This window comes from Apis laboriosa, unplaced genomic scaffold (assembly GCF_014066325.1).
Source record: "Apis laboriosa isolate Shangri-la unplaced genomic scaffold, ASM1406632v1 scaffold38_cov145, whole genome shotgun sequence".
Classification (NCBI taxonomy): domain Eukaryota; kingdom Metazoa; phylum Arthropoda; class Insecta; order Hymenoptera; family Apidae; genus Apis; species Apis laboriosa.
The window spans coordinates 3,182,783-3,209,858 of NW_025223092.1; the positions used below are offsets into that span (position 1 = coordinate 3,182,783).

Below are 27,076 nucleotides of genomic sequence, written 5' to 3' on the forward strand. Positions count from 1 at the left end.
AATAATATGTAGTATACGTAGTAAATAGTAGTAAATAACTATGAGACTTTATTTATAAAAATGCAAGATTACGTATCCTCTCACTCTAGATACGAAATTGAAATTTGTTAATCTATTTTTTCTATGATGATGCTCCTAATATATAATAAATCGATTGTTTCCTTTCCTGTCAAATTTTTAAACGTTGCATAATCCAATGCAGATCTACAATGTCCGTCAACGTAAACGGGCCTTAAGAAAGAAAGAGGCCTAATATGAAGGATCGAAGGAATACAAGGAAGGAAAACAAAAGAGTGGAACCACGGTGCACAAGCGGCGTCTATCTCTCCCTACCATCTACGAAGGACCCCTGTCTACTTCTCCGTTGCATTCTATCGCAAGACCCTCTCCCCCCTCCCTCGTCTGCCCTCCTCTGACCGGCTTTCTGAGTCACCCTTGCACGTGTTCGATTTCAGCCCTTTTCAACCACCAAGATCCTCGAAACGAGCTCCTTTTCTCGGCAGACCGCTCCGCCCACAGGACCCTCTTTCCAGCCCGAGAGAAGGGATCCAGGGGAGAGGGGCCCAGAAGGGGGGGGCCCCGTTTCGAACAGTTTCTTCTGGCGCTTACACTTTGTCCGCCAAAGGGAGGGGGGAAAAAAAGAAAAAGAAAAGAAAAGAAAAAAAAAAACTGGCGGAAACTGCGTCCCTCTTGCGAAAAGTCATTGTACCTTGATGGAGACCCATTCGAAAATGTTTCGCCCGTGAAGAAGATTGGGCCTTGGCCGGCTGTTGGCTTTCGCATAATCGGGAAAAGAGGAAATCTGGAGAGGTGGAAGGTGGAGATGGGCGGAGGTGGTTGAAGGGGAAGAAGTCGACGAGAGAATCGAAATGGGGGACGTGTCGGGCGTTTTGTGGGCCCGATACTACCCGTCTTTGGATCAATCGGTAAATGGTGCCGCGTAGAATCGATTGAAATTGGGAGGAACGAGAAATATAGCGGGGTAACGACGGGTATTCTTCGAGATGAACGAGGGGGTTTTTGAACGTAGGATATCTTTTTTTTTTTTTGAAAATGAGGCAGAAGTTTTCCTATTTCTATTCACTTCATAGTCGAGTGCAAAATAAAAGTTAAAATATTCTATTTTCCTAAAATATAAATATATATTTCCTAAGTATAGAAGTAATCAATTGTCGAATAATATCGAAAATAATATTTAATATAATTAATACAATGATCTAATATAAGGATCAAATTTTAAATACAAAAGAAAAAAAAAATTACAAATTTCGAATAATTCCAAGCGTTGAAGCTAACCATTTCTCGCGTCCACTCCAGTCAAAACTTCTCAAAAAAAAGAAAAAAAAAAAAGGAAACTTCAAAAGCTTCCTAAAACCTCTCCCAAAACCTCCAAAAAAAAAAAATTCAGTAACAGCCGGCCATGGGATCGTGTTTCACCCCCTCGAGTCCACCCCATCGACCGGTCACGAGAGCACGGAAGAATAGAATAGTCGCCATTCCAAAAAAAAAAAAAAAAAAAAAAAAAAAANAAAAAAAGAAAAAAAAAAGAAAAAAAGAGAGTACGCCCAAAAGGGTCGATCGCGAGGTCTTTCTCTCCATCATGGACGGAATCGAATAGACAGGATACCACGATGACACGGTCCGCGTTAATCCAACGATAGAAATCTCTAAGCTGCTACCGGTCATTCGACAAAATGGCGGCCAGGATGCACCGGGCGTCCAACACGGGAAATGTATAATTTATAACGATAATCCTTTAAGAATGGATCTCCGTGCCCCGGAGCCAGATTCACGGTTCTACGACCTTCAATGCATCCACCACCCTCTGTCTGCTTTCTGCGTTTTTCATTCGTCTCTTTCACAATCCACCCCCTTTCCTTTTTTCTTTCTTTCTTTTTTTTTTTTTTCTTCTTCTTCTATTCTGCCAATGAATCTCGATGGATCGATGGATCCTTGCAGGGAGTTCCGTTTTGGCCTCCGTGTTTACATAGGTGCAAGACTCGCGAGAACTGTTTATTTAGGAGGATAATAGAGAAAAATCGTAAAATGGAAACGGATCCCCGCTTCCTCCACGACTGAATTTTTCCTTCGTGAGTCTTTCTCCTTTTCCTCCACTCCTTTTTCAATTTACGGGATGATGGAGAGGAGAGAGAGAGAGGAGAGAGTTTGCCGAGACTCTCGATTTCGTGTACAGAGCAATGTTTGATATTAGGATTCTTAGATTTCCGTGTGCTTTTTGATTATGGTGGATGAGTTTATGTTGACTTTCGTGTGAGTGGTTTCGAAGAAACGATATTTGAATCGAATCGGATTTGGATCGATAAAAGGGGTGGAATGTTTGAAATTAGTTATCAAAAAACTTTCAATCCTGTGTCGTCATTATTATAATTCGTCATTATTATAATTGAAAAATTAGGAATGGTGTAATATTCATTTACATCATCAAGATAAGAATTGGCTTGTAATTTATATTCCAACGTTCCAGAGAGAGTTCTATCTAAGTTATCTATCTATCTAAGTTATCTATCTAAGTTAATACTATCAGAATATATTATTTAACTTTGATTAAAATAAATAATGGAGTAACCTTATAAAAATTTCAATTCAAAAATCGCAATTTAATAAAAATAATTCTTCTTCAATCCAAAGCAAACTATCTGTTAGGAATATCGTTAACAATTATCCAAACGTTTCACCCGTTGCATTGACGATTCGCCATTCATCGATACGTGTCATTGCATGAAGCGAGCGAGTTAGAAAACCTTTGAAAACCTTTTTATTTTTTTTTTCCTTTTTTTTTCACGAGATTCCTTCGCTCACCCACGTTAGATCTGCTATTGAATCATCGTGGCAGGTCTGTGAAACCCTCGCATCCGGCGTCCAAGATCCTTTCCTCGGGTGGCAAAAGATTTTCCAGGACGACAACCCATTTAGTGCCATCTATGTGCGTCCAGTTTCGACGCTCCTCGTTTCATTCTGTAACTGTCTCGTGGCGAATTGAACGTTGCGGGGTCTGAAGTTGCGTTTCGAGAGAAGCAGATCGATTGGAAATGCTACCTTTGGACGCCTTGGTCTGGCGTAATCCACCGCGAAAAATGGAGCTTTATGTATTTAGTCGAAGAAAACGTGACTGGTTTTGTCGAGAAAATTCTTAAGGAAATGTTAAATGCTTTTTTGAACACTCTAGAAATGAGAAGATGAAGAATTCTTGTATTGATTCTTATGATGGTAAAGAATATATAATAAAATCTCTTTGATCAAATTTTTTCAAGAGAAAGAGAAAATTCTTTTTTTTAATTTTATTAATTTACTTGAGACCTTTTTAGTGAAAAAAAAAATATGTTATTTATTTACTGAATAATTAACGTTGTGAAAAGGAATTAATTATAATAATACATTGATCAAATTTTTATTAATTTTAGTTCTACGCGAAGAAAATATATTTTAAATTAAGAAAAATTGACAATGATTTATAAAATTATATTTATGGCTAGATATAATTCTATCAATGCATGTATTGTTTTTTTTTTTCATTTTAATCGATAAAATTTAGAATATGTGAAAAAAAAAATATATGTTTATTTATTTATTGGATCGTTAATAATTAAAGAGTAATTTTGCATATTAACTTTTCGTTTAATCGTAACATACATTCTTGATACACTCGTTGCATCGAAAGAAAGAAAGACAGAATCGTCGATGCAGGTTGATGCAGGTCGATGCAAGTCTGTGCAGGTTCAAACCTGCACCAGGAGGCAGCTGCTCCGAGTTCTTTCTTCCGAATGCCCCGACTTTACGTAATTCAGCGCGAAAAGTAGATTTTCAATGCGCATAATAGATAAACGTGTCTCAACTTGCCCGTTTTTCTTTTCACAAATCTCTTTCTTCTCGTTCGAGAAATAGAAAAGAAACCGTCTCTTTTTCTATTAATTTTTTCACTGCTTGTGCCTTAATCAAATTTTTATTCCTTCAATACATGTATATTTTAGATATGATGTGTCTTTTTGTGAACATTATTATTATATCTCATACATTCGTATTAAGATGAAATATTCAATATTGAAAAATTTAATTTTGTAATTTCTATTTTAAGTAATTCATTTATCAATACATGTAATTTTACAAATCATATTTACGGAATATTAACTCGACAAGTTGCGCTCATCATCATTTCGCATCTGACAAACCTATAAAACACACAATTTAGGTTACCATACATACATGCCATTTCCCCTCACGCTCAATAAATCCCCACTGAAACCGTCATAAAACGTTCGCGCAAATACGCCATAAATATATATCAAACACCTGTACACGTAACATAAGTATCTCCTTTCCTACTCAATAAAATACCAAAAATTCAACGGTTCTTCTTCTTAACGTCGTAAAATTAACATAAATGTAACACTTCATCAATTCGATCGTCGAGCATAAAAGAAAAAACCCATTAAAAAAAACGTCACTTACTATAAAATAAATACGTAAAGTAATTCATCCGTCGCAATTCCACGATGATTCCTCTTTCCCTTTTTTATCTACTCATCGTAAAGCGAACGTGTGTAAACGAATCGTCGATAATGTAATCCACCCTGAATCAGCGCAGCTGGTAAAAGGGTAAAAAAAACGGGCAAACTGGGTTAGTGGGTGAGACGGTTTGGATTGCTATCTCGGAAGTTAAACAGTCGTTTCTTTTTTTTTTTTTTTTTTTTTTTTATTATTCCGGAGAAGCGAGTCCGAACACGTTTCTCTGGGAGCAGGGGGCAGTTAAAAAGTGAATTGTGCGCGTTACCTGCGCATGATGAAAAGCAGGTCGATTCGAAACGGGGCCTTTTCCCTTTTGCACCATCTTCCGCATTCAGAGGCGGCTGTTAAAAGAAACGCAGTTCGAACTTGCGCAGGGGTTATTTCTTTTGTGGTGCAATGTGTTGGGTAAAATTGTAAGTTTTTCTTCTTTCTCTTTTTTATTTATTTATTAAGCATGAACGTAGAATGAAGATAAAATAGTGAAATTAAATATTTCAAGAAATTGTATAATAGATAGAAGAATTTATATATTCTATTTTTATATTAATGCGCAGTATTATTAAAATTTCTACTTCTGCTAAAATATTCACTTTAGCGTTACTATTATGAAAATTAATAATAAGCTCGTGGTTTTATCTATCTATTTTTCAAAATAGATTAATCTATTTTTCAAAATAAACGAATTACAAACTAACTCAACAGAACAATAAAGAAATTCACACAATAGAATCGAACAATTAAAAAGAAAAAAAAAAGATATGGAAACGAAACGTAATATTACGTCTCTCATCCCGTTAATAACATTAACATGGCCAAACCAATCTCCTAACCCAAATTTCCAACCTTTCCTTTCCTACCTGGCCATGTACCAAAAGGGTTAGCGGAAGCTGGATAACAATAGCCAGGGAAAGGGTTCACCTGTGAAAGGGTTACCAAGCCACAAAAGAAACCGTTCCAAGCACAAGTTCACTGCAACAAGTGCACCGCGAAAAAGCCTCCAAAGAAAAAAAAGGAAAAATTAATAAAACGCGAAAATTCCTAAAAAAAAAAAAAAAAAAAAAAAAAAAAAAAAATCAATCGTCCCAAACACTTTTACGACACGTAATCACACCTGGCCCTTTCCAAAAACGAAGCGAAAGAAAGGCTACTGCCATCGCACATGCCATGACAGCTGCGAAAAAATCGTATTTTCTTCTGCCGCGAACAACCGATTGGTCGCGTTTCACCGTGTCTTTCCATACGAAAGAGGAGCAACCCCTTGAAGAAGCGGGGAACACAGAAGAAAAATTCTTCTTCTTTCTACCCCGTTTCTTCTCTATCCAATAGAGAGGTATCCACACGTATACTTGTGCACGTGTGCACCTTTGTCGAAAAGGTTTGACCCTTTTTACCTGGATCCATAAGGAGGAAGGGTAGGCGGGGGTGGGGAAGAGCAAACAACGGTTAACCCCGTACGGTGGACCCATTGAATCCATCGTAAGATATGCATCTACGGGGGTTGAATAGAGGAGAAAATAAGGAAATTCCATCGGAGATTTTCGTGATTTTGAATAATATTGCATCCCCATTCTCTTCTTGGTTCTTGGATTGATGGTATGCTTCAAAGGGATGGAAAGGGTCCGTGAATCCGTTATTATTATATGCTGGAAATTCCGGTATATAGAAGGGGACAAAGGATTTTTAAGTTGGGCAGGATGGTTGGAAGGATTTGGATAACGGAGTGAAGGGAGAGAAAATTGTGGGTGACTGAGGCGGGGGTGTCGATCTTTATCGATATGCGTTTGGAAATTTTTTTAATATTTCTACGACATTCGTGCATATTTATAAATATATTACCCAATTTTCTATATTAATAATTATAATTTTCGATACTTCTTTGTATTTCCTTGGATATATGTATAATTCGATTCAACTTAAAAATATTATTATATATAGTTTCAAAGAAATTATAGTTTTATTATCAGATATTCAGAAAATATTACACTCACCCATTGGTGCACGTGTTCGAAGAAAATTGAATGTCCTTACTGCTTGTCACACACCTACGGCCAACCTGTGAACAAAATTTATTAGAAAATTTCATTAAAAATTCTAATCGTGATATATAATGATAAAATAACATTAAGAAATGCATACATATCACAAATTCAGATTCAATCATTTTAAACTTAGAAAGAAAAAAGAAAGAAAGAACAATGAGAAAGAAAAAACTCTGAATAGAGATAATATTCAGCTATTATATAAAACACAGAATAGCGGAACACGATTCAACGCCAGTGTAACAACTAGAAAAAAAAAAAAAAAATAAAAATAAAAAAAAAACCAACGACAAGCAGTACATCATATCGATCATAAAATTCGTCGTAATATCGTATCGGTGAGAGGAAGGAGCGGGAAAAAAAACCGGAGAAAAGAAGACCGATGACCGAAAGGATAGACAAAAAATGGTCTCCCGTTTCGCCGCGGGCGAAAAATAACCCGTAATACGGACTACCGTATTTCTTTTTTGTTTCTCGCTTCTACGACGCTGGTAATCGTTTTTGGGGCCAGGTAGACTACGGCCTCCTCCTCGAGATAGAGATCTTCGTAATTGGAATTTTATCTTCTCTCTCCCTCACCCTCCCTGCCCTCGCCTGTGGGTAACAGGGTGAATTTATAGTAGCTCTCGGCCGTATTACGCTTTTTTCCTGCTTATTAAATATTTTTTTAAAAGGGCGCCGCATCCTTTTCGGTCGAGTTTCGGCCATTAGGGCGGTGCTTTGTCGAATCGGTTCACAAATGTCCCCGATTAGAAGGATGGAGACTTCAACGCCTGGATTTCCTCCGGCTTCTAACCCTTTTATGGCTCGAAATGGACCCGTTTAATCCCGATTCGATCCCTTTCGGTCGTTATATTTTTGCGAGATATATTATTTTCAAGGAATTAGGAATTAATTTAGAAAGAGAAATATTTCGAATGGATTGTAGACGTTTGATTTCGATTCGATTATTTTTCTTTTTTCTTTTTTTAAGAAGAAATATTTCAATTTCGATCGAAATAATCAAAAATAGTGGGTCATTCGTAAGTTTCAATTACGACTTTTATGATTCATCACGAGCCTTACTCTTCGTTTTTGAAAGAAAACGAACTTGTACTAAATTTGATTCCTCTCTCTCTCTTTCTCTCTCTTTCTCTCGCTGTAAAAATACAAAAGTACAAAGTCATCGAAATTTAATGAACCTATTAAAATACCATCTAACCTCTTTTTTTAGATTAATATATAGTCGATTATCAAAATGATTCCAGCGAGGATTTTCCTGTCTAAGAATAATGTATCTCCAATCACGTTGTTATTTTATATTTATTTCAGAAGCCAGAAATAAAACAAGATTTCAATAGATGATACAAAACATTTTAAAATTCGTATATCTTATAAGATTTAGTTTTTTAAATAGAACAAAGGGATTCCAACCACGTACTCGACAAACTACCTTTTATATTTTTCTCGTTTATTACAAAAGGTAATTGTATCCTTTCTGATCACAATGGATATAGGTATATCCTCGACAGATTCGATCAGTGTGAGTTTAAAGGGTTGGTAACGGCCTTGGCCAATTTTTTTCATGCCCCCTTTCATCGTAATTTTCATTCGTTTCAACATCGTGTCGTTATTATAATATAGTATAATGCATTATAATAATTATCCCATATAAAGAGTAATAAGTATAATAATCGTTAACAATTATTTTGTTTACAAAATTATTGTTATATACTTTATCTATCATTAAACATTATAAATGAAAAGTAATACTTCGCAATAACTACAGAAAAGAAAGAAAAAAAAAAAAAAGATAAAAACATTCGAATATTCATATATATCTACATTATAAATCTAATCGACAATATAATACACCGTAATCAAAATTTTTATTTAAAAGTTGAAAATTTAACACAACGAAATAAATTTATTCAAGTACAAAAATAACTCGCGTAGCAAAAAGAATCAATCATTATTTCATTTCAAAATTTACCAATCTTAACCAACAATATTAACAAAAATAAACTAACTAAATTAAAAAGAAAAAAAGAAGAAGAAGAAAAACGAATCCAATAAGGACTCTGTACGGGCATTATTTTATTCCAAAAATCAGGGAGGAGTTGATGAAGGAGGAAGGGGCCCAGAGAGTGGGGTCCGTTCCTTACACCGTAAAACAAACACGTAAACAGGGGAGCGTCATGTAAGCAGGTAACCAAATCCACGGAGGGAAACCTGGTATCTCGATCATGAAATCAGTACGATTACACGGTCGAGAGCGCGAGAGAGGGACAAGAGAGGCCGAAGGGGCGGAACGAGAGAGAGGAGGCGACAAGGGGAGAAGGATGGCCTTCTGGGTGCACCTGCCGGTGACGTCAGAAAAGGGACTTCTTGTTTCGAGCTGCATGCAGCCCCGGGGGTCACCACTACTGTTTCATCCACGGTGTCCAGCTTCTTCTTCTTCTTCTTCTTCTTTTTCTTTTTCTTCCTTTCTTTTCTCCCTTTAGCGGGGAGTGTTACACGCGAGAGGACCGCGAGAAGACCACTCATCTCCCCTTTCCTCGGCCATTATTTATATGCTAATGAAAAAGCCGTGAAAAGGCGCGATATCGGCCCACCTTGGGCCCCAAGATCATCCTCGAGATGAGAGAGAGCAGGATGTTGATAGTGGACTGGGATTACGTAACACAGCCGGATCCTTACGGCTACCGTGATAATGAACAGAGTTGGTGGAATAGAAGAAGAGAAGGGAACGAGGGGAAATAGATGTTTCCAAGTATTTTTAACGATGGATATTGATTTGAAGGCGGTGAGTTATAGATGAAGGAATTTGGCGGAGGTGAAGGTTACGTATCTTTGTCCTTGAATCGATTTCTGCCCGGTAAAATTAGTTAGAAGAGGAATTTGGTGGAAAAATTAACGTTTTGGAATATCTTTGGGGGCAAGTTGAACGATTTGAAAAAAATTAAACCGAGAGGAAGGAATTTGGTCGAGTTGAACAATGATACTCGTCGAAATGAATGAAATTTTTCCTTTTAAATATTTCTATAAAATTTATCAAACAATGATAATTGTTAAAACTATCCAACTATCCCTTACATCCTTCGAACATCCTTTAAATTCACACGCTGACAAGCAGCTCTAAGGAAAAATTAGATCGGCTAATAAAAAAGAAAAAAACCCGCCTTCAACCCGAAGCGACAGAGCAATCAGAGAAACGAATTGAACTAATCTCTCCGCCATTCCTGCCCTTAAGCTAGCAGCCGACGATTCCTCCACCTTATTATTTAAAATGTCCGCGAAAACGTGCGTGGATAGATAGAATCGGTATTCCGTTTTGCGGATGGCGTTTTAATCAAGATCGTGTCACTTCGCTCGTCTAATGCCACCAGCTACGTCAGAAATCAACGTTCTATCTGATCCTGCCACGGGTATTTGCATAATCTAATATCTCTCGGCCGATTGGAACCATCTTAGAATGGAACAACATTCGTCACAAGCGAGTTCCTTTTCGCTTCCTTTTTTTTGGAAAAAAAATTATCTTTTGACACGTTGCTTCGCGAAACGAGACACGGATCGTCGCAAAAAGTGACGATTAAACGAAAAAAAGATAGACAAAGGATAGTTATTATTTTTTTTCAAACAGTATGATATAAAGTTTTATATTTTATTCGATATGAATTGAAAGAATATATTAATAACGTGTTATTAATAATTAATTTGATGATTAATTTACCAAGTCGAATAGAATTATATAGTCCACGTGTCATTTAAACAATGCTCGTTTCGAGTATTTCTTTAGATAAACAATTCGATGATATGTAGAAATATGCTCGACAAGAAATTAAAAATCGGCGAAACGATTAATAAAACCTGCCATTGCCGATCTTCGCAATATGAAACGGGATAAATAAATATATCATACAAATAATTCGATAAAAAACAAATATTCTTTATGTCAACTGAAATTTAATTCCTTAAAATTCACATTATCGAAATCAGTTCGACATCGAATTTCCTTTTTTTTTTTTTCTTTTCACAACACAGGAAACAAAAAAACATGTATGCACAGAATCTTGCACACGAGCAATTAGATTGACGATTTTAAATCAGAGTGAAAGGGGGTGGCCTCGAATCGATTAGAATTCGTATTAGGAACCGGTTATAAACTCACATCCTGAGGAATAACGAGGACGAAGACGACTCGATCTCTTTTTTTTTTCTTTTTTTCATTTTTTCAAGGACACGAAGTCGTCAGATGGATACAGGTTGACGTCTAGCATTTTAAATTCTCGATCGTAAATGAAACGAAGAGAGGATATATATTTGTCGAGACAGGTTTCCGTTTATGCGGAAAAATTAGCCGTTTCCTCAATTTTCTTAAATGGAAAAAAAATTTGAAAATTAAGGGAAACGGGTTAGGGCCATTAGACCGGATCTACGTTTCGAAACGTTGTTGCAAGATGTTGGATAGATAATATGTAGTTAATGAGGAGGACAGTTTCTGGGGATTAAGTGTAACATTCGATTAAAATAAATTAATATTAAAATAAAATTAATAATATAACAAACTGTGCTATAATGAGATATTAGTAGACGTCAATTTATAGGGTTTTTTTTTGGGGAATTTATTTTGATATAAATGGATCTATTTATAGATAATAAATAGATTACTATTTGTAAATCGAATTATAATATTACATTATAATTATAAAGGAAATTAAATTTTTTATAATTGATAAATAATAAATAATATTTAAATTCTGAATTTAAAAATTATTTAGCAACGAGAACAAACTACAATCTATAGCACATAACTAACTGCAATAATCTTTAATACATTTTACTATATGTTGTATCCATATATAATTTTTACCATATACTCCTGCACATTTAAAAACTTAATTTTAATAAGAATCAATGTAATCTTAAACAAAATCTACATAATAATAAACAACTACAATTCACGTAATAATTAATATTAAAAAATACAATACATGCAATAATAAATTAATAAAATATAAAAAGAATCTTATAATACTCGGAATTCATGCGAATTTCGAACAAATCAGAGACAACGTACAAAATATCTTGAAATTACACGAATTTAACTTACTTAGCTGCGATTGCTTTCCTCATTTTACATATACAAGCATGTACAAAAATTTATCGAGACGACTGTTTGTACGAACGAACAAAACAACAAACTTACTTCGAGAAACGCAGCGGAGAAAAGGATCACCCAGTGTCTTCATAAAAGTAAAATCATTTCCTGCCGCAGGTATGGTATTCTCCCCGTAGATTTGACGAGCACGCTTGCCCCACCTGCCTTGGAATGTGGCTCGAAAGCGCAAAGTGAAAACAAATACCCTCGATGTACCTGTCCTTAGGACGAGGGCAGACGGTAGGTACCCCACGAAGCGGCGGTGGGCCCTTTAGGGAATTACCACGACGACCTTCGAGAACCCCTCGACTAGTTCCTTCGAGAGGGAGAATCGTTTGGCATGTACCGTAATGCCAGATTTTCAAAATACGTACGACAATAATTAAGAAGCATTTTGATTATGAAAATAATCCCTAACGAATTTCAGAATTATTAATTTATTTATAACTTGTAACAATATAATTAATTATTTTATTAATTCTATGCAACGTTTAATTGAATCAAATAATTGAATCTTCAAGAAAAGAATTCCAAAGAAAAAAAAGTTCGAAACAATTCGCTAAAATGCATTATTACTGCTATAATAGCTTTTCAAAATGATTCTTAAAAAAGTTAGTTGCAATTAGAAACAACAATCGATACTGTTTTCAAAATGAAAACAGGTAGATTGAAAACAGGTTGATCAGGAAAAAAATCCACCTGATCCCAGACCCAGGGAACAGGTCTTTCAAAAAACTCCCCTCCATAAAAACTTGTTAATTCCACGTATACAGAGGGGAGAAGCGATGAAATAGGTAATAAGGATCGCGCCTTAAAAAAAGAAACTTTCCTTGGAATAAAAAAAATTAAGCAAAAAAAGAAACTCACTTTTTTTTTTTACTCTCACAATATACAAGCCTCGTGCGCGAGGGTGTACGATTCCCCGCAGGGACGCGGACAGGGCTCCTCGAGGAGGGGGGGAAAAAAATCGGATCCAAGGCGTAGTTAACGGTTCTGAGAGGTGGCACATCTCGACGACCCTAAATCTCTCGAGCGTACTGGGGTAATGGAGGAAGCTGGCTAACATTATTGCCGCGCGTTAATCACTATAACTTACAGCCCCCTAAGCCAACTTGTTGATTTAAAGTGGTCGGAGGGCCACGACCGGCTTCCTCCTTCTTCGGATCGAATATTGCGCTTAATTGGACAAATTAATCCGTCCACAAGAAAGGATATAAATGTTCGTGTAAAAATGAAATACCTGTGCATATATCGTAGAAAATTGATAATTTTTTGGGGGATGATTTAGAGGGGATGCTCTTTCTCTTAGCGAGAATACTTGGTTATAAAACGTTATTGAAACGTTATATGCTTGGGATATAAGTTATAAGTGGATAATTTTAAGATGTTGAGAGGAAATTTAAAATAAAAGGAGAAACGATTTATGAATATAGCGTGTTAAGATTTATGATAATTAGATATTGGAAAGTAAAGATATTCGAAAATTTTAAAGATAAAAGTTTAAAGTCAATTTTTTGGAAATAAAAAATTTTTTGGACATAAAAAATCGAATAAGTAAGAAAATAATTCGAAAATCTTTCTAATAAACATAATCTTGACATAAATCTTAAGAAAAAATTATTGATACGAAAAAACAAATCATAAAAGCATACACCACCCTACGAATAGGCTTATCCTTATCACCTTATCATCCCTCTCTTTTTCCTTTAACAACATTCTATGGATTAACCAAAAAATTTCTTCGTATTTCCCTCGAATTGCAAATTAAAATTCCGAAAAGTGTCATTTAAAATTCGATGCCCCGTTAAACAAAATTGTCAAAACGAATAATTTTCATCGATCCCAGGAAACATCTCCCCCAGAGGACGTTCGAGCTCTCCTCTTCGACCTGTCCTTCCAACAGGTCTCCCTTCGAGACCGGGCGAAAAAAAATATCCACCCTTTTGATCGCGTTCATCACGTTTCAAAAAGGGGTTCGAAAAGAAGAACCCTGGCGGTTTTCTATCTGGAGAAACCGGAGAGGAAGGATCCACCGTGCACGAGGGGGTGGCCGCGGGGGTGAAGAGGCCAAGAGCGCACAGGTCGGGGTGGTAGGTTGGATTAGCGTCGGGGAGGGTGTCAGAGGAGGGAGAAGAGCGGCAGATGGTCGGCGTGGACCCTGACGTGGGAAGCTCCGAATTCTCCAAGTTCCCACAGCCAGAGTGCACCTGCCCTCCCCACTCTGTCACCCCGTCCTGCTCGCCTGGGCCTATATAAGATCCGGGGTTGCTCGTCTAAGGCATCATTCGCTCACTAGCGTTTCGTTCCAAACCAACTCAGAAAGCACACATTTTTCGAGTCTTCTTCGAGTCTCGAATCAGCTTACATATAAAAATACACACGCTTTTTCAAAAAAAAAAAAAAAAGAAGAAGAAGAAGAAGAGTTCGAGTTTTGCCGCGAGTTCCAGTGAACATCGGATCGTGGAAAGGAGAGAGACAGAGAAAGAGAGAGAGAAAGAGAGAGGGAAAGAGAAAGATCGTATTTAAAACCGGTTCAACCGAGTGTCTTCCTCGCACGAGACAAGGAGCAGAGCAAAGATGGCCGCCGCCACTATGAGCCACGTGTTCGATTACGAGAACGAGCTGAACGATAATCTGTACAATCTGAAGATGTCGGGCAAAGGTAGCACGACCCCGAAACGGGTGAGGAGCGTGTTGAGACCGATTCTGAGGTTGTTGAAGAAGAGGACGAGCAGAGGGAAGGTTGGAGGGAAGGGGCAGAAGGCGATGCCGCAGGTGGAGATCTTCACCGAGGAGGTTGACAATCAGAACAACGCCAACGAGGCGTTGGAGAGGAGATTGTTGGCCGAGCTTCAGGACGCCGAGGAAGGGGCAGCTATCACTGTCTGTTTGGACGGGCAGATGACAGTTGTACCCGTTGTTCCTGGCCAGTGCTACGTGCCCGTACATTTCGCGCACACCCACGCAGGGGACTTCTACTGGACGACCCTGAGCATGACCGACAGTGATCTGTGCTACAAGGAGCGCGCCTTCTCGCAGCATCAGACACCTGAGATGCAGGTTGCGTGAAGAGATCATCTCTGGTGTACACCTCACATCTACCTCAACGATGGAAAAGAAAAATCGAAAATAAAACCTCGATCTTGTCGAACGGATCTTGATCGATGAAGAAGACCTTGAACTGGAAGAAGAAGAAGAAGAAGAAGAAGAAGAATTCCTCGTCGTGCCTCGCCGAATGTGAAGATTCGACGAGGAATAGGGGGAACTTTTGGATGATCTCGGGGAAGAAGGTGGAGAAGAAGCATGTTTCGAAGATAAAAGGGGTTCCCTCGAAGGGGTTCGTTCTATCAGAGACTGCGACTTTAGATAAGATAGTATCGAAACTGTGATAAATAGATTGTAGTTTTCCAATTGATCTTTCGCTGAGAAAATTGGGGAATTTCGCTCTCTTTGATTCAGATGATCAGTTGGAGAGATTATTCTATTTTTTTGAGCTCTTTTTTCTTTTTTTTTTTTTTTTTTTTCTTTTTCTAAACGAATACCGCGACAATATAAAAAATTGATCGCAATTGTGATATTTGTACCTATTCTAGGTTAATTGTTGTAATGTATACTTTGTGATATTGGCTTTAATACCGTCGTATTGACGAAACTTCCTACCACTGTCTTCCAATTTATTAAGAATATAATAATAAATCTAATTGTAAACGTATAATTGCATTCATTAACCCTCTCAAATTTAGTTATTAAGTTGCTAATTATCTATAAGTTCTTACCGTTCTATTTACAAAAATGGGAAAAAAAAAATAAAAAAAAATATCCTTACAAACTAGTTCGAATATTCTTTCAAAAAGATACTGGATGAAAAAAACCTTTAGAGAAAATTCGAATTCACCTGCGATCTTTGAAAATGGTTAGCCCTTTGTAAAGTATTTTCGAACAAAGGTTCACAGTTTCAAAAGGGGTCCATTCATACCTGAAACTGGTTTAAAGAAAGCCTCGGGGGTCTTTTCAGCCCTTCATCCTGGAGAGAAAAGATTCGAGAAATCTTTGAGGAATTTTGAATTCTTGGCAGGCAAAGATTTGACCAAAGATATTATGAGGCTGTATAGAGATTTTCGACAAAGATTTTTCATCCGAAATTAGTATTGAAAACCGAGGAAGGAGGGGTAAGAAAAATTTCGAAACCACGAAATCGTTGGTTTTCTAAAAATCTTTGTAATTCGAAGAAAATTATTAGGCTGATAGTTATTTATAATTATAGAAACGAAGAAAATTTGTGTAATCTCAGATATTCTTATATATTTTCTTTTCTTTTTCCAGATAATTAAGAAAGCTATCTATCTTCCCGTACACTTTCATTCAATTATTCTTTTTTACACGGTTAATCAATGTACACACCTGTGATTCCTCTTATGAAGTAGAACAGGTTTCTTATATAACGATGAAGATATTGATCAAGTTTTTATATTTTCAAGACTTATCGCGTTGAATATTTAATATGTTTGAATATTGACAAAATTTTTGTCGCGTAATTCTTTCTTGCAGAGGGTTTTTTTCTTTCATTAAATTAGCGAATAATTAACGAGGTGTCGATGTTTTTTTGTTTTTTTTTTTTTTAATTCAAATAATATCCGGGATAACGAGGATATCAATATAGAAATAATTAATTTTCATATAACGATTTAAGGATTCGAGGCTTGAAGAATTAAAATAAATAAATAAATAAATAAAAATTTACTGTAAAATAAAAATGCAAAATATATTTTTCACGACAATTAGACAAAGGTTTATTGAAAATAGGCACACGTGTTGCCCATATGTGACAAGCACATGTCCGTCACGTTGGATGGGGTGCGTGAATTCACATGATTTCCCGTGACCAGTTGGGGTAGTCAATCCCCCAAAAATAACAAAAGATCACGGCATACTCGATGCTCGTGTATCAGGACAGTAATACAATAATGACAGGGGTGCATAATTCGAGAATGGATCACCGATAGGGTTAACCCAATTTTACGTTTGTTTAACGGTCAGTAGACCGCGAATCGCCGAATGAATGTTGAATGTCTATCCCTTTTCGAAGGGATGAAAGCGCAAATGTTGGATTAAAGCGTAGAATATCGTTGAATATCAATTAACATACGGGGATACTTGAAAGAAAGTTTTTCGATCCTTTATTTTTTTATTTTTAAATTTTCTTTGGATGGATAAAATTGATTTTAAAAATAGATTATTTATGATATTGTAAACATTATTGGGATTTTGGATGTAAGAGAGAGATTATTACGTAAGTAGAAATATTTGGATTAATTGTGCAGTGTTATTGCAATTAATTTTCTATTTATATTCTTCATTTTTTCTTTTTTTTTTTTTTTTTTGGATATAATTTATTAAGACATTGAAAAAATTAAAGTAAAATTAAAGTAAAATTAGTATTATAGATATAATACTAATTTTAAAAATTATTAAAAATAATAATATGTAATTTAAAGTATAGAATTACTAAGTGTATCAATATAGATATGATCATAAAAAAATTAAAATTTTAAAAAAATTAAAAAACAAATGGTTAGGTAGAATCCTAGTCAATTGCTTATCCCAAAGGGTAGGCAACCCTTCGTACTATCCTGCATTAGGACCAGAATACTTGCTTGAAAAATGCTCTAAAATGCCCTAAAATAATTTATATCCATACAATCTTGCACTCGTATTTTTCAATAAAAATATATAATTTAACAAAAAATATAATATAAATAATAAAAAATAGAAAATCAGAAAACTAATTTAAAATATATTCTATTACAAAGAAAAAGTATTTTGTTTTGACAAAATATGAAGCAATATGCAATAAATATATACTTTCACGTTTAATTTCATAAATTTTTTTTTATTAAAAAATTATAAGAGGCTCTGTGGGAAAACGTTATACTTTTTTGAAAACAAGACACATTAATTTCTCCAATTTTTATTAATGTGCGAAAGTACACAAATTTTTTTACCTTACACTTTGTAATTTTCTACAATATTCTTAAATTAAAAATTTTGTCATTTATTTTTTTTTTTTCGAATCCTTCGAACACATTTGAACTACATACAACTATATAATTTGCTTTCAAACTTCTCGAGAAAATTTTTGGTAAATTGTATGGTATATCAATGAAAGCGCGCGTGAAAAAAAAAAAAAGAAATTATACATTACACTTGATATGATAGAAATTAATGAGAGTTGAAAATTGAAGATAAAGGTTTTTAAAAAAAATAATTACGTCATTCGCATGAAAATTGGACATATACTTCTATATGATATAAGCATCAACATTTTTTATTAATAATAAAACCAATTTTCAAATAATTTATTTTATTTCGATTTTATAACAAATATTTGATATTTTAATTTTTTTTAATGAACATAATTAAATCAATATTATTTCACCAAAATTTAAAAAATCCATATAAATATTGAGTATACAAATATTGTAATTTCTCCTTTTAACATTTCCCTCAAAAATTAATTTTTTTCATAAATATTTCATTCTTATTACTTTTCATTAATTTACGAAAGCGACACCTGTAATTATCCGGTAATATTTCAAGCAGGAATATTTTCCATACCCATTCATAAAATACGAAATAAGGATAAAAAAGAAAATTTTTAAGCAAAAATTAAGAAATAAAATTCAATTAGCATAAACTGATTTCTCTCATCGAGAAGAAAAATTATAATAAATCCAAATATTCCTCCACCCACAGGGAATCGAAATCCTCGATCTATCGATTCCTTTTTATCATCCCACGTCAATTTCCCGTTCATTACAACTCCGCAAATGTCCGTGCCAATTCTCTTAAATATCTTCATAAAACGAATCCGACCAATAATGAAAGATCCTGCGCGCACTTAACGCGGATAAACAGGACAGAGACGCGAAATGTATCAATTATAAAGGCTCCGTTGATCGAATTAATCGACGTTTCCATCGTCGAAAATTAATTCATTACAGCATTGCATCGACGAAATCGATCAGAGGCGGTTCGATCCTTCTTTCTTTCTTTTTCCTTTTTTTTTTGACACGAATCCATCGACGAAAGCGCGATGAATCGATCGAAAAGCATCGAGTTTCTGTGTTGCAACAACATCTTTCTTGGAGTAATTGAGATGATTACATATATGGAGTCCAAAAGCGCGAAATTAGTTGTTCAGCTGTGAACGATCAAAGTTGGTCGATATTTTTTTTTTTTTTCTTCTTCTTCTTTCTTTTTGGAGAAAAAGAAGAAATGGGCGACCGACTCTCTCGCGTAAGTCGGTCGCGTTGTTGAAAAATTTTTGGATAACGTGGAAATTGATTGTTTCGATATTCGTGCGTTAAGGCCAGCTGCGTCATGTGGACAGGAAGAAGGAATTTTCAAAGTGTCGCGACAATAATCGGGTTGATAATGATCTGGAAATGTGACAGATGCACAGTGGGCCAACAGGAAATAATAATGACGTAAAAGTTGGGTATTCTTGAAATTGAAAAATTTTTGTTTGACGTGGGTCTCGGTATTGGTCGTTATTATGGTCCGAGACCAGTTATTATCGCTCGCATGGTGGTCGTGAAAATAGTTACACGAACGTGGATTGCGCAATAGAAAGGAAAGAAACGTAAGGGAAATTCCTTTATATTCCTTGCTATTTACAATTTTTATTTTTAATATAAAACTAAGGGAACATGATATTAAATGTGAATCATAATCATTAATTTTCTCCTACACTATTAATTTAACGTATTCACGACAAAAAAGAAAAACGATCTTTCTTCAATTTCAGTAATGAAATTCATCACAATTTCACGATTTAATTAGATATTATTCTTTCGTAATATAATTACATATAATTTTTACAGCATTTGTGAAATATCGTGCATAATTTGCAATTACACAAATATTTTATTAATGTAAATTTTAATTTATCGAAGAAAAATTAACAGTTTTAATATATTTTTCCGTTTTTTTTAAAATCATCAAATATCACGTTTTATGTAAATTTGTTAATTATTATTGCATCAAAAGGATATAAACCGTGTAAACACACTAAATGTAACATACCTGTACAACCAAAGAGATTTACATGTAATAATATATCAGAATATAAAGTTGCTTTGAATACTTTCCCCACGATTTCCTCTATCGACAACCATCATTACTTTACACGTTATTCCCATTGCGGGGTATCGTAATAAATAACATGGCCGTTTCAAAAATATGTACAAGACACGATGTGGCACGGAGTCGAAGCACGAATTATAAAAATTGAACTTTCTTTTCCTCGCGAAATGCAGATGATGATTCCTCCCATGTCGTATAGAAAACACGGTTAAATTGTCGGTCTTTTAATAAAACGGTACGAAAATTGATGCGGGGAAAATATGTTGAGTACACGATTGCAAAAAAGAAACATTGCAAAAATAACGCACTGTGATCGAATAATATCGTAATTCGGATCAATCGTAAAAGTGTTTTCTTCGGATATGAAATGGCCAAAAGACACGATATTATTCTGTAAGGAAATCGAAATTAAAAGCCAGTTATGAAATGACAAAATTGGATTATAACGAGTCTCGATATAAATTTGATTTCTATGTGTATTTTTGAATGTTTTTTTCTTCCCTGCTGATCACCTGTCTCATAAATTAATGAAATCGATACATTCGTTGTTGACATTAATGCAGATTTATTAGGCGAGGTTTCGTAAATTCGTTTTTATCATATGTATTATAAATAAATAGTTGCAATAGTATTCTTTTGAATACAATGTTATTGATTTTTTAAATATCTTACGATTCTTGACTTTTTATTCAATATTCCTCTTTTTCAAAGTATAGAAAAACGAATTGTCTTGATAACTTTCTTATTTTCAATTTTACTAGAATCAAAATTTTAAATTATATCAATAATAGAATAATCTTAATTTTCCTACTTATTGAATTTTATAATATTTTTAAATCAAAGAGAAATTTCTATTCTATTAATAAATTAATAAATTGATTACAAAACTTAGAAAAAAAGTCCTCCATCAAACTCTTCTTACCTCTCCCTTTGCAATACGAACGAAAATCAACACGACGAGAAAAATATTCTTTCTTTCATCGACCAAAGTACGTACTCTACACGCTTTCTCAAGCATCATTCCTCCAGGCGATTTACGTTCAAAGGAAAAGCACGTGTCGCGTTATATACATCGGTATGTATTTCCACTCGGATCGGTGGAACGGTTAATCGGTTGTGTGTCCCTGCCGCTTTCGCGCGAGTCCACGCTCGTCGCGGCGCTCGTGCCAGAACGGTCGCGGTACCCGCTTCATTCCCACGGCCCCGAGAGAGTGCCGTATAAATACCAGCGTACACGTGCTCGACCGGTGTAAGCGGCTGTGTACGCACGCGTGTCACGTGTGCCGTCGTGTAAGTATATATAAATATATATATATATGTGTGTATAAACTCTACTCTCGGCGTGTCAGGTACGGCGAACCGCGCATGCGTGGAGGGAAGGAGAGGGAGCAGAGCGCGCGTGCGTGCGTTCCACCACCGATTGTGCCCGCGTAAACTGGTTTCCCTGTGACGTTCATCTATCGAGACGCTATTACGATCGTTGAAAGGCCACCGGTCTGGACACACTGTTTATTTCATGAAGCGAAAGCTTCTCGATCGGGAACCTGATCGAATAATGATTTGCACGGCGAGAAGAGAGCCGCGAGAATGATGATCGGTTGGGTGATCGACGATGAGTGTTGAACACTCTTTCATACGGCGATGCAATAATAAATAAAATTTTATTTATGTGAGAAATTCACGAACAATTAAGCTTATATTATTTGCGATTTATTGCGAAAATAGATGTAATATGCTAAGTAATTTGAAAAATAAATTTATAATAGAATATATTTATTTGAATAAGAAGTTAAAATTAATGGAGATAATTGATGATTTTCTGGTATATGAATCTATATAATTATATAAACTGTTTTGTTCTTTATATAAATGAAGTTTCATTGCATTTGCATGGATATCAATTATATATATAATTTAATAGAATCTTTCAGATGATTCTTTAATTGCCTGACGATTCTATTGAGTTTGTATACAGGATACATTAATATATTCCTAAATTATACATTTAGAAAGCGAATTCTAAAAGTCAAAACAAATACAAAAGTTGATATACAAAAATTTCGATTAAGACTTATGAATTCTATACTTAAAAATAAAAAAGAGAAATTCATCTCACGTCTACTCAGTTAAACAGAAAATTCACACATTCTTCTGGCATCAGGAGCAACGATACGGGCAAAAGGTCTCAAAAAAAACGATAGATCGGTTCAGGTGCAAGACTCGAGTGCAAGTATGACTCACACTTCGATACGTCACTCGTCTGGTCTCGTTTGGCGATATTCGTTAAGAAAGTGGCAAGAAATCACGAGCTACCAAGCTATCGGTAGCGGTAAAGTGGCAAAAGAGAGCCGAGAACGAAGCCGGTACGATCTAGCACGGCTAGAACCAGCCAGGCACGTGACTCGAGCACTGATTAGTAGTGATGGGCGTGATACCAGTCTTTCAACTGATTTTCAATTCTTTGCTCGATTATTTATTTATTTATTAAAGATTGTTGTAAAAGAATAGAAACTTGAAATCAATATAAATCATAATATCAAGCTGTAAAATACCAAAAGTACCAAACTCGAAGACCACATACATTGATTATTAGATTGTCACAAGTGAAAGAAGAAGAGTTTGAACATATAGCTTCATTGAAAGCAAAGTTTCAACGAAGCATTAGTTCAAAATTAATGTAATAAACTTAATTAATTTTCAATAGCTCTATCAGATTAACGAAATTGGCCATTATGTTTATTGACACCAAATATGAGATACCAATTCCTTTCGAGAAGAATGCTTGTTCCCAATTCATAGATCATAAAAAACTTTATATCCTATCTCTTTTCTACAATGCAGAATTAAAACACAATTAATATTAATATAAATTAAGAGAATCTTTTTTATTCTCGCCACGCTACAAATAGAACAAGAGATTCGGATAAGAACATTCACAGTTCGATCCATTTCGATAAGCTAATCAATCATATAGCGTGCTCGCCTAATACCACGATTCCCTGTCGCTGTTAATTATAAGAATATACCGTTTGAGAAGCGTCAAGGCCCATCACTACCGATTAATCCCGGCGCGGCAGGCAATATGGGATAAAAGCGATACCAGCCACGAGCTGTCGGCCTTTTTGCGCCTATCCCAGCCCAGATTTATATGGCAAGCTTCGCACGGCCGAGCCCCGATGGAATTCGAGCTAACTCGCCACAACTGGGCTCCTTACCGTTTTTCCAACGAACCCGCTAGTTTCGCGCGATTAACTGCGCACTGCAGTTCGATTGGAATCGGCTTGGATTGGCAGAGACCCGTAATTGGTCACCTTGGAGCAGGCGAGAGAGGAGGTGGTGGCGATCGATACGGAGGAGAGAGTGTCGATTAAGGGAAGTTGGCGTGGTAGATGGTGGAAGTTGATGGGCTTTGATCTTATGTGGAAATATTTCTGGGGAAAGTTGGATTGGGAGGGAAAAGATAATTTTGTAACGAATTTAATGCAGTGGAATGTTATGGAGTAGATAAGAGGTGTGATAAAAATGGAGTATGGTATTTCTTAAGTGTGTTGTCATATGGTTAAAATAATTTATGTCTTTTAATTTATTTCTATTAATATTTTTATTCTATTATTATTTCTTGTTATAAAGATACGATTTTTTAGATGTTAAGATTCACAATAATCTTTTTACATGTGAAATGAACCTTTTTTCAAAATAATGTAATATTATTTTCTTAAATGCGTTTGGAAAATCATGCATTTAAACGTTAAAATATATAATAGATATAGATACTTATATATAATAGAATAGATACTTGTTCTGTAAAATTTTGCAAACTTGAAATAGATATGAAATGAAATAAAAAAGTGTATAAAAAGTATCATACAAAGGAAGATTAAACCTCGGATATCAAAAAAAAAAAAAAAAAAGAAATCGAAAAAATAACGAACGAAATAAACGGTTCATCGATTATACACGTGAATTTATTTCTCGCTCGTGTACCCATAATTAATTCACCTTATTTGGAATTTTTTAACGGCCGAGAAAAACTTGACATCGCGGCGGGAGGTTACGAAAGGGGACGGCTATTATATTTCCCCACGAGATAAGATCTTTCTCGTTCAGGATCTTTCTTTCGTGAACCGTAGTAATTTACGCCATGGCCTCCATTAAATATTTCGAACCGGGGAGAAACGTCGACTCGAAATAAATAAGAAACGTTTCAGTCACGAAGCGCCACTTTACCTGCCATAATTCTATTCAAAAACGTGTTTGCCTTTTGACTTCATGAATGAAAAAGCGAACGTGGGTAGGTACACACGTGTGTGCGCAGATTGATCGTTTGTTTCGTGATTGACAAATCGATGAAAATAAATAGGGGGGAGTGAATAAAAATTTTGAGAAAATAAAATATATGGAGAAAGAGAGATAATCAAAGCAACGAGAGTCTTGGAAATGTGAGTTTAAAAAAGTTTAATATTTTTAGGGAATTGAAATTAGTTATTTGCTTCACTGAATCTTAAAAATACCTAGTTGTATTTTTAAGAAATTTTTATTTTATTTAATAAATGACCGATATTTTAAGAGATTTAAATCGTATACAAAAATACAAATATTAAATCTCGAGGGGGGAAAAATTAAAAATCTTCGAATTATTCATCTCGTTGAAACGAGAATTAAAATATAGATTTTTTATATTTTTCTAACTATTAGGATGCACAAAAATGAATATTTTTCTCAAGTGTTGTGATTGAGAGTAACTTTCACTCTCGACTCACTATTCATTAATGAAAAAACGATTGAAGATTGAAAAAAAAATTCTTATCTTATTCTCACAGAAATCTTAAAATTATAGAAATTCTACCGTAAGTTTTATAAAAATTACATTGTGTTAATTTTTTATCGTTGATCGAGAAATTTGTATCTTTTCTCGAGCAGGTAGATTAAAAACTACTTAATATGCAATTATTCAACCTTGATTATTCAACACATTTGGTCTTATCTTTAAATGAAAAGGATTAATTTAAATTTTAAAATATGATATCAATTGGCGCGGTAACTGGATCCTTTTAATATTATTCAAACCCGCCCGAGAAAAAAAGAAATTATTTTTCAAATGACGTTATACGTTGACAAGTAGTAAATGCTCGTTGTCATGTTGTATTTCGCGAAAGAGAATCACTTCTAACGTCATCGAGGAGAAAGCTTGAAAAGACGAAGTCGAGTTTCAGCCCTCACGGGAAGAACAGACAGCTGACATCGTAAAGAAATCAAATAAACCAGTCGCGTGTTACAATCACATTCTTCACAACAGGATGAACGATCCTAATTAAACTTGCAATTCAGATTAATATTTTTTTCTTCTTCTTCTTTTCTTATTGTATTTCTCGACCATTCAGCTATAATTGAATTAATAAATTTTTTTTAGATAGAAAAATAATCGTTAATAGCTCGTAATTTAGTGGAAATTTTATCGTAATATTTTATTCTAATTTCAAAAATTAAATATAAAAAAACTGATTAAATTATTATGGTATTAACTAAAGAAGATTAAAATCTAATTAAAAAAAGGAGAGAAGAAAAAAGTATTCAAAATTTTAATATATATATATCTATCAATTTTTTAATAACAATAAAACATATTACATGTATATTTTATATGTATCTACGTAATAATTAAATATTTACTGTCCTTTCTCATTTCCTTTTGTTTCCGTTACTTATCCCATAAAATAATCTTCTTCAATCTTTCGCTATGTAAAAGTTTCCAAAAAAAAAAAAAACGATACTTTCCACAAAATTTAAAAAAAAGAAGAAGAAGAAACAACAATTCGCGTAAAATAAAAACGTAACATTTTCTTCCACAGGGTAAAAATAATTTATCCCAAACCTCGGAATGTAGCCCAAAATTATAAACACGGTTAACAATAAAAAATAATGGAAAACGTTTATCGAAGCCTTTGTTGCGATATTACCATTAACCTTTGATTATATATATCTGTTTTGCTACCGTCGTGTTAACTATAAAACGACGTGCGGCCCGCTGTAAAAATAATCAACCCCTGGAGGATGGTAATGATTCCACCTGATTCCTTTCTGCTCAAACCAGACACCGTAATGGCGCGGTAGCTGGCCATAAAACGGCCGAAAAGTCGTAAGGAACTTGAGCCGAGGGAACGAAGAAAACGGCAACGGTAACGCGTAGTGACAGCAGAATAAATTACGCGTTGCGAAATCACGAAACGGATATTTGCCGAAATTATTATACTTCACGAGACGAAAACACGGCTTTGGCAGATTTTCACGATCGAAAATTTACTCGATGTGAAATTCTTCGAACGAAGTTACCGTTTTATCTTTCCCTTCCTTTCTTTTCTTTTTTTTTTTTTTTTTTNTTTTTTTTTTTTGGTTTGATTTTAGTAATTATCCAATTTATTCAATTTTTTTCAAAATGTTTTTCAAAATACAAGAAAAATTGTATATTATAAAATTTATAGGTAATATTATCTTCTCCAAGGTATATCTTATCTTGAACCAAAGAATCAAAGTAAGAAAAAATTAGAGAAACAATTAATTTTTTTTAATTTTAATTTCTCGACTCACGATTTCCATCGTATCGAATTTTTGATTTCTTTACGTGTCTAGCGTGTTCTCACGGTGCGTGAAATCTTAAGAAAACGGACACTTTATCGGCCAAGAAAGATTATATTCGACAAATATTGATTTAAATACTTATCTTCAGCCTTATCAACAGCCTTCCTCAGTGATCGATTTAACAAAAATTGCTATTTTATTTTTCATTTGACACGTTAAAGATAATCGATACGCGTTGTAAAAAAATAAATTGCAATTTTTTGAAAAATTTACAATTTTATTAAATAAATTTGTATCTTTCGTATTACGTGTGCCACTTACAAAATTCGTTTCGAATTCGATTTAATCGATTATTTCGATTTAAAATTACACGTGAAAAGCTCCAGATAATTAAACATTAAAAATATGCATGATCAATCGTTGGATAACACGGAAAAGAAACATTTTTACGTGTTTCGCGTTTAAACTTTCCCTTTACGCCCTCGCATTGTTACCATCGAAACAAGTTAAACGAAGGGAGGAATCATATTACTTGGATGCGTTACCTTTTTGACCATTTTTATGCCGTTTGATGCAATAATGAAGTAATTCCAGTGTGAACCGCGGATTGAAACAACAATAGGCCATTACAATGTAATTTATCGCAACGAAC

At 34.7% G+C, this 27,076-nt stretch overlaps 2 protein-coding genes across 3 annotated transcripts in view; one reads left to right on the forward strand and one right to left on the reverse strand.

The window, feature by feature from the left end:
- LOC122715587 (tubulin polyglutamylase TTLL4) overlaps window positions 1-27,076 on the reverse strand; it is a 179,688-nt gene that overhangs the window by 118,734 nt on the left and 33,878 nt on the right. For both annotated transcript variants that reach the window (XM_043937875.1, XM_043937876.1), the window contains one exon: window positions 6,513-6,577. The gene's annotated coding sequence lies outside the window, so the exon portion shown is untranslated. The remainder of the gene's footprint in view (window positions 1-6,512; window positions 6,578-27,076) is intronic.
- Window positions 14,281-14,772, forward strand: LOC122715590. The gene has a single exon (XM_043937885.1). The coding sequence runs from the start codon at window positions 14,281-14,283 to the stop codon at window positions 14,770-14,772; it is 492 nt and encodes a 163-aa protein (XP_043793820.1).

What these genes read in the sequence shown, in the direction of transcription:
- LOC122715590 (XM_043937885.1), top strand. Translation starts at nt 14,281, where the DNA reads ATGGCCGCCGCCACTATGAGCCACGTGTTCGATTACGAGAACGAGCTG.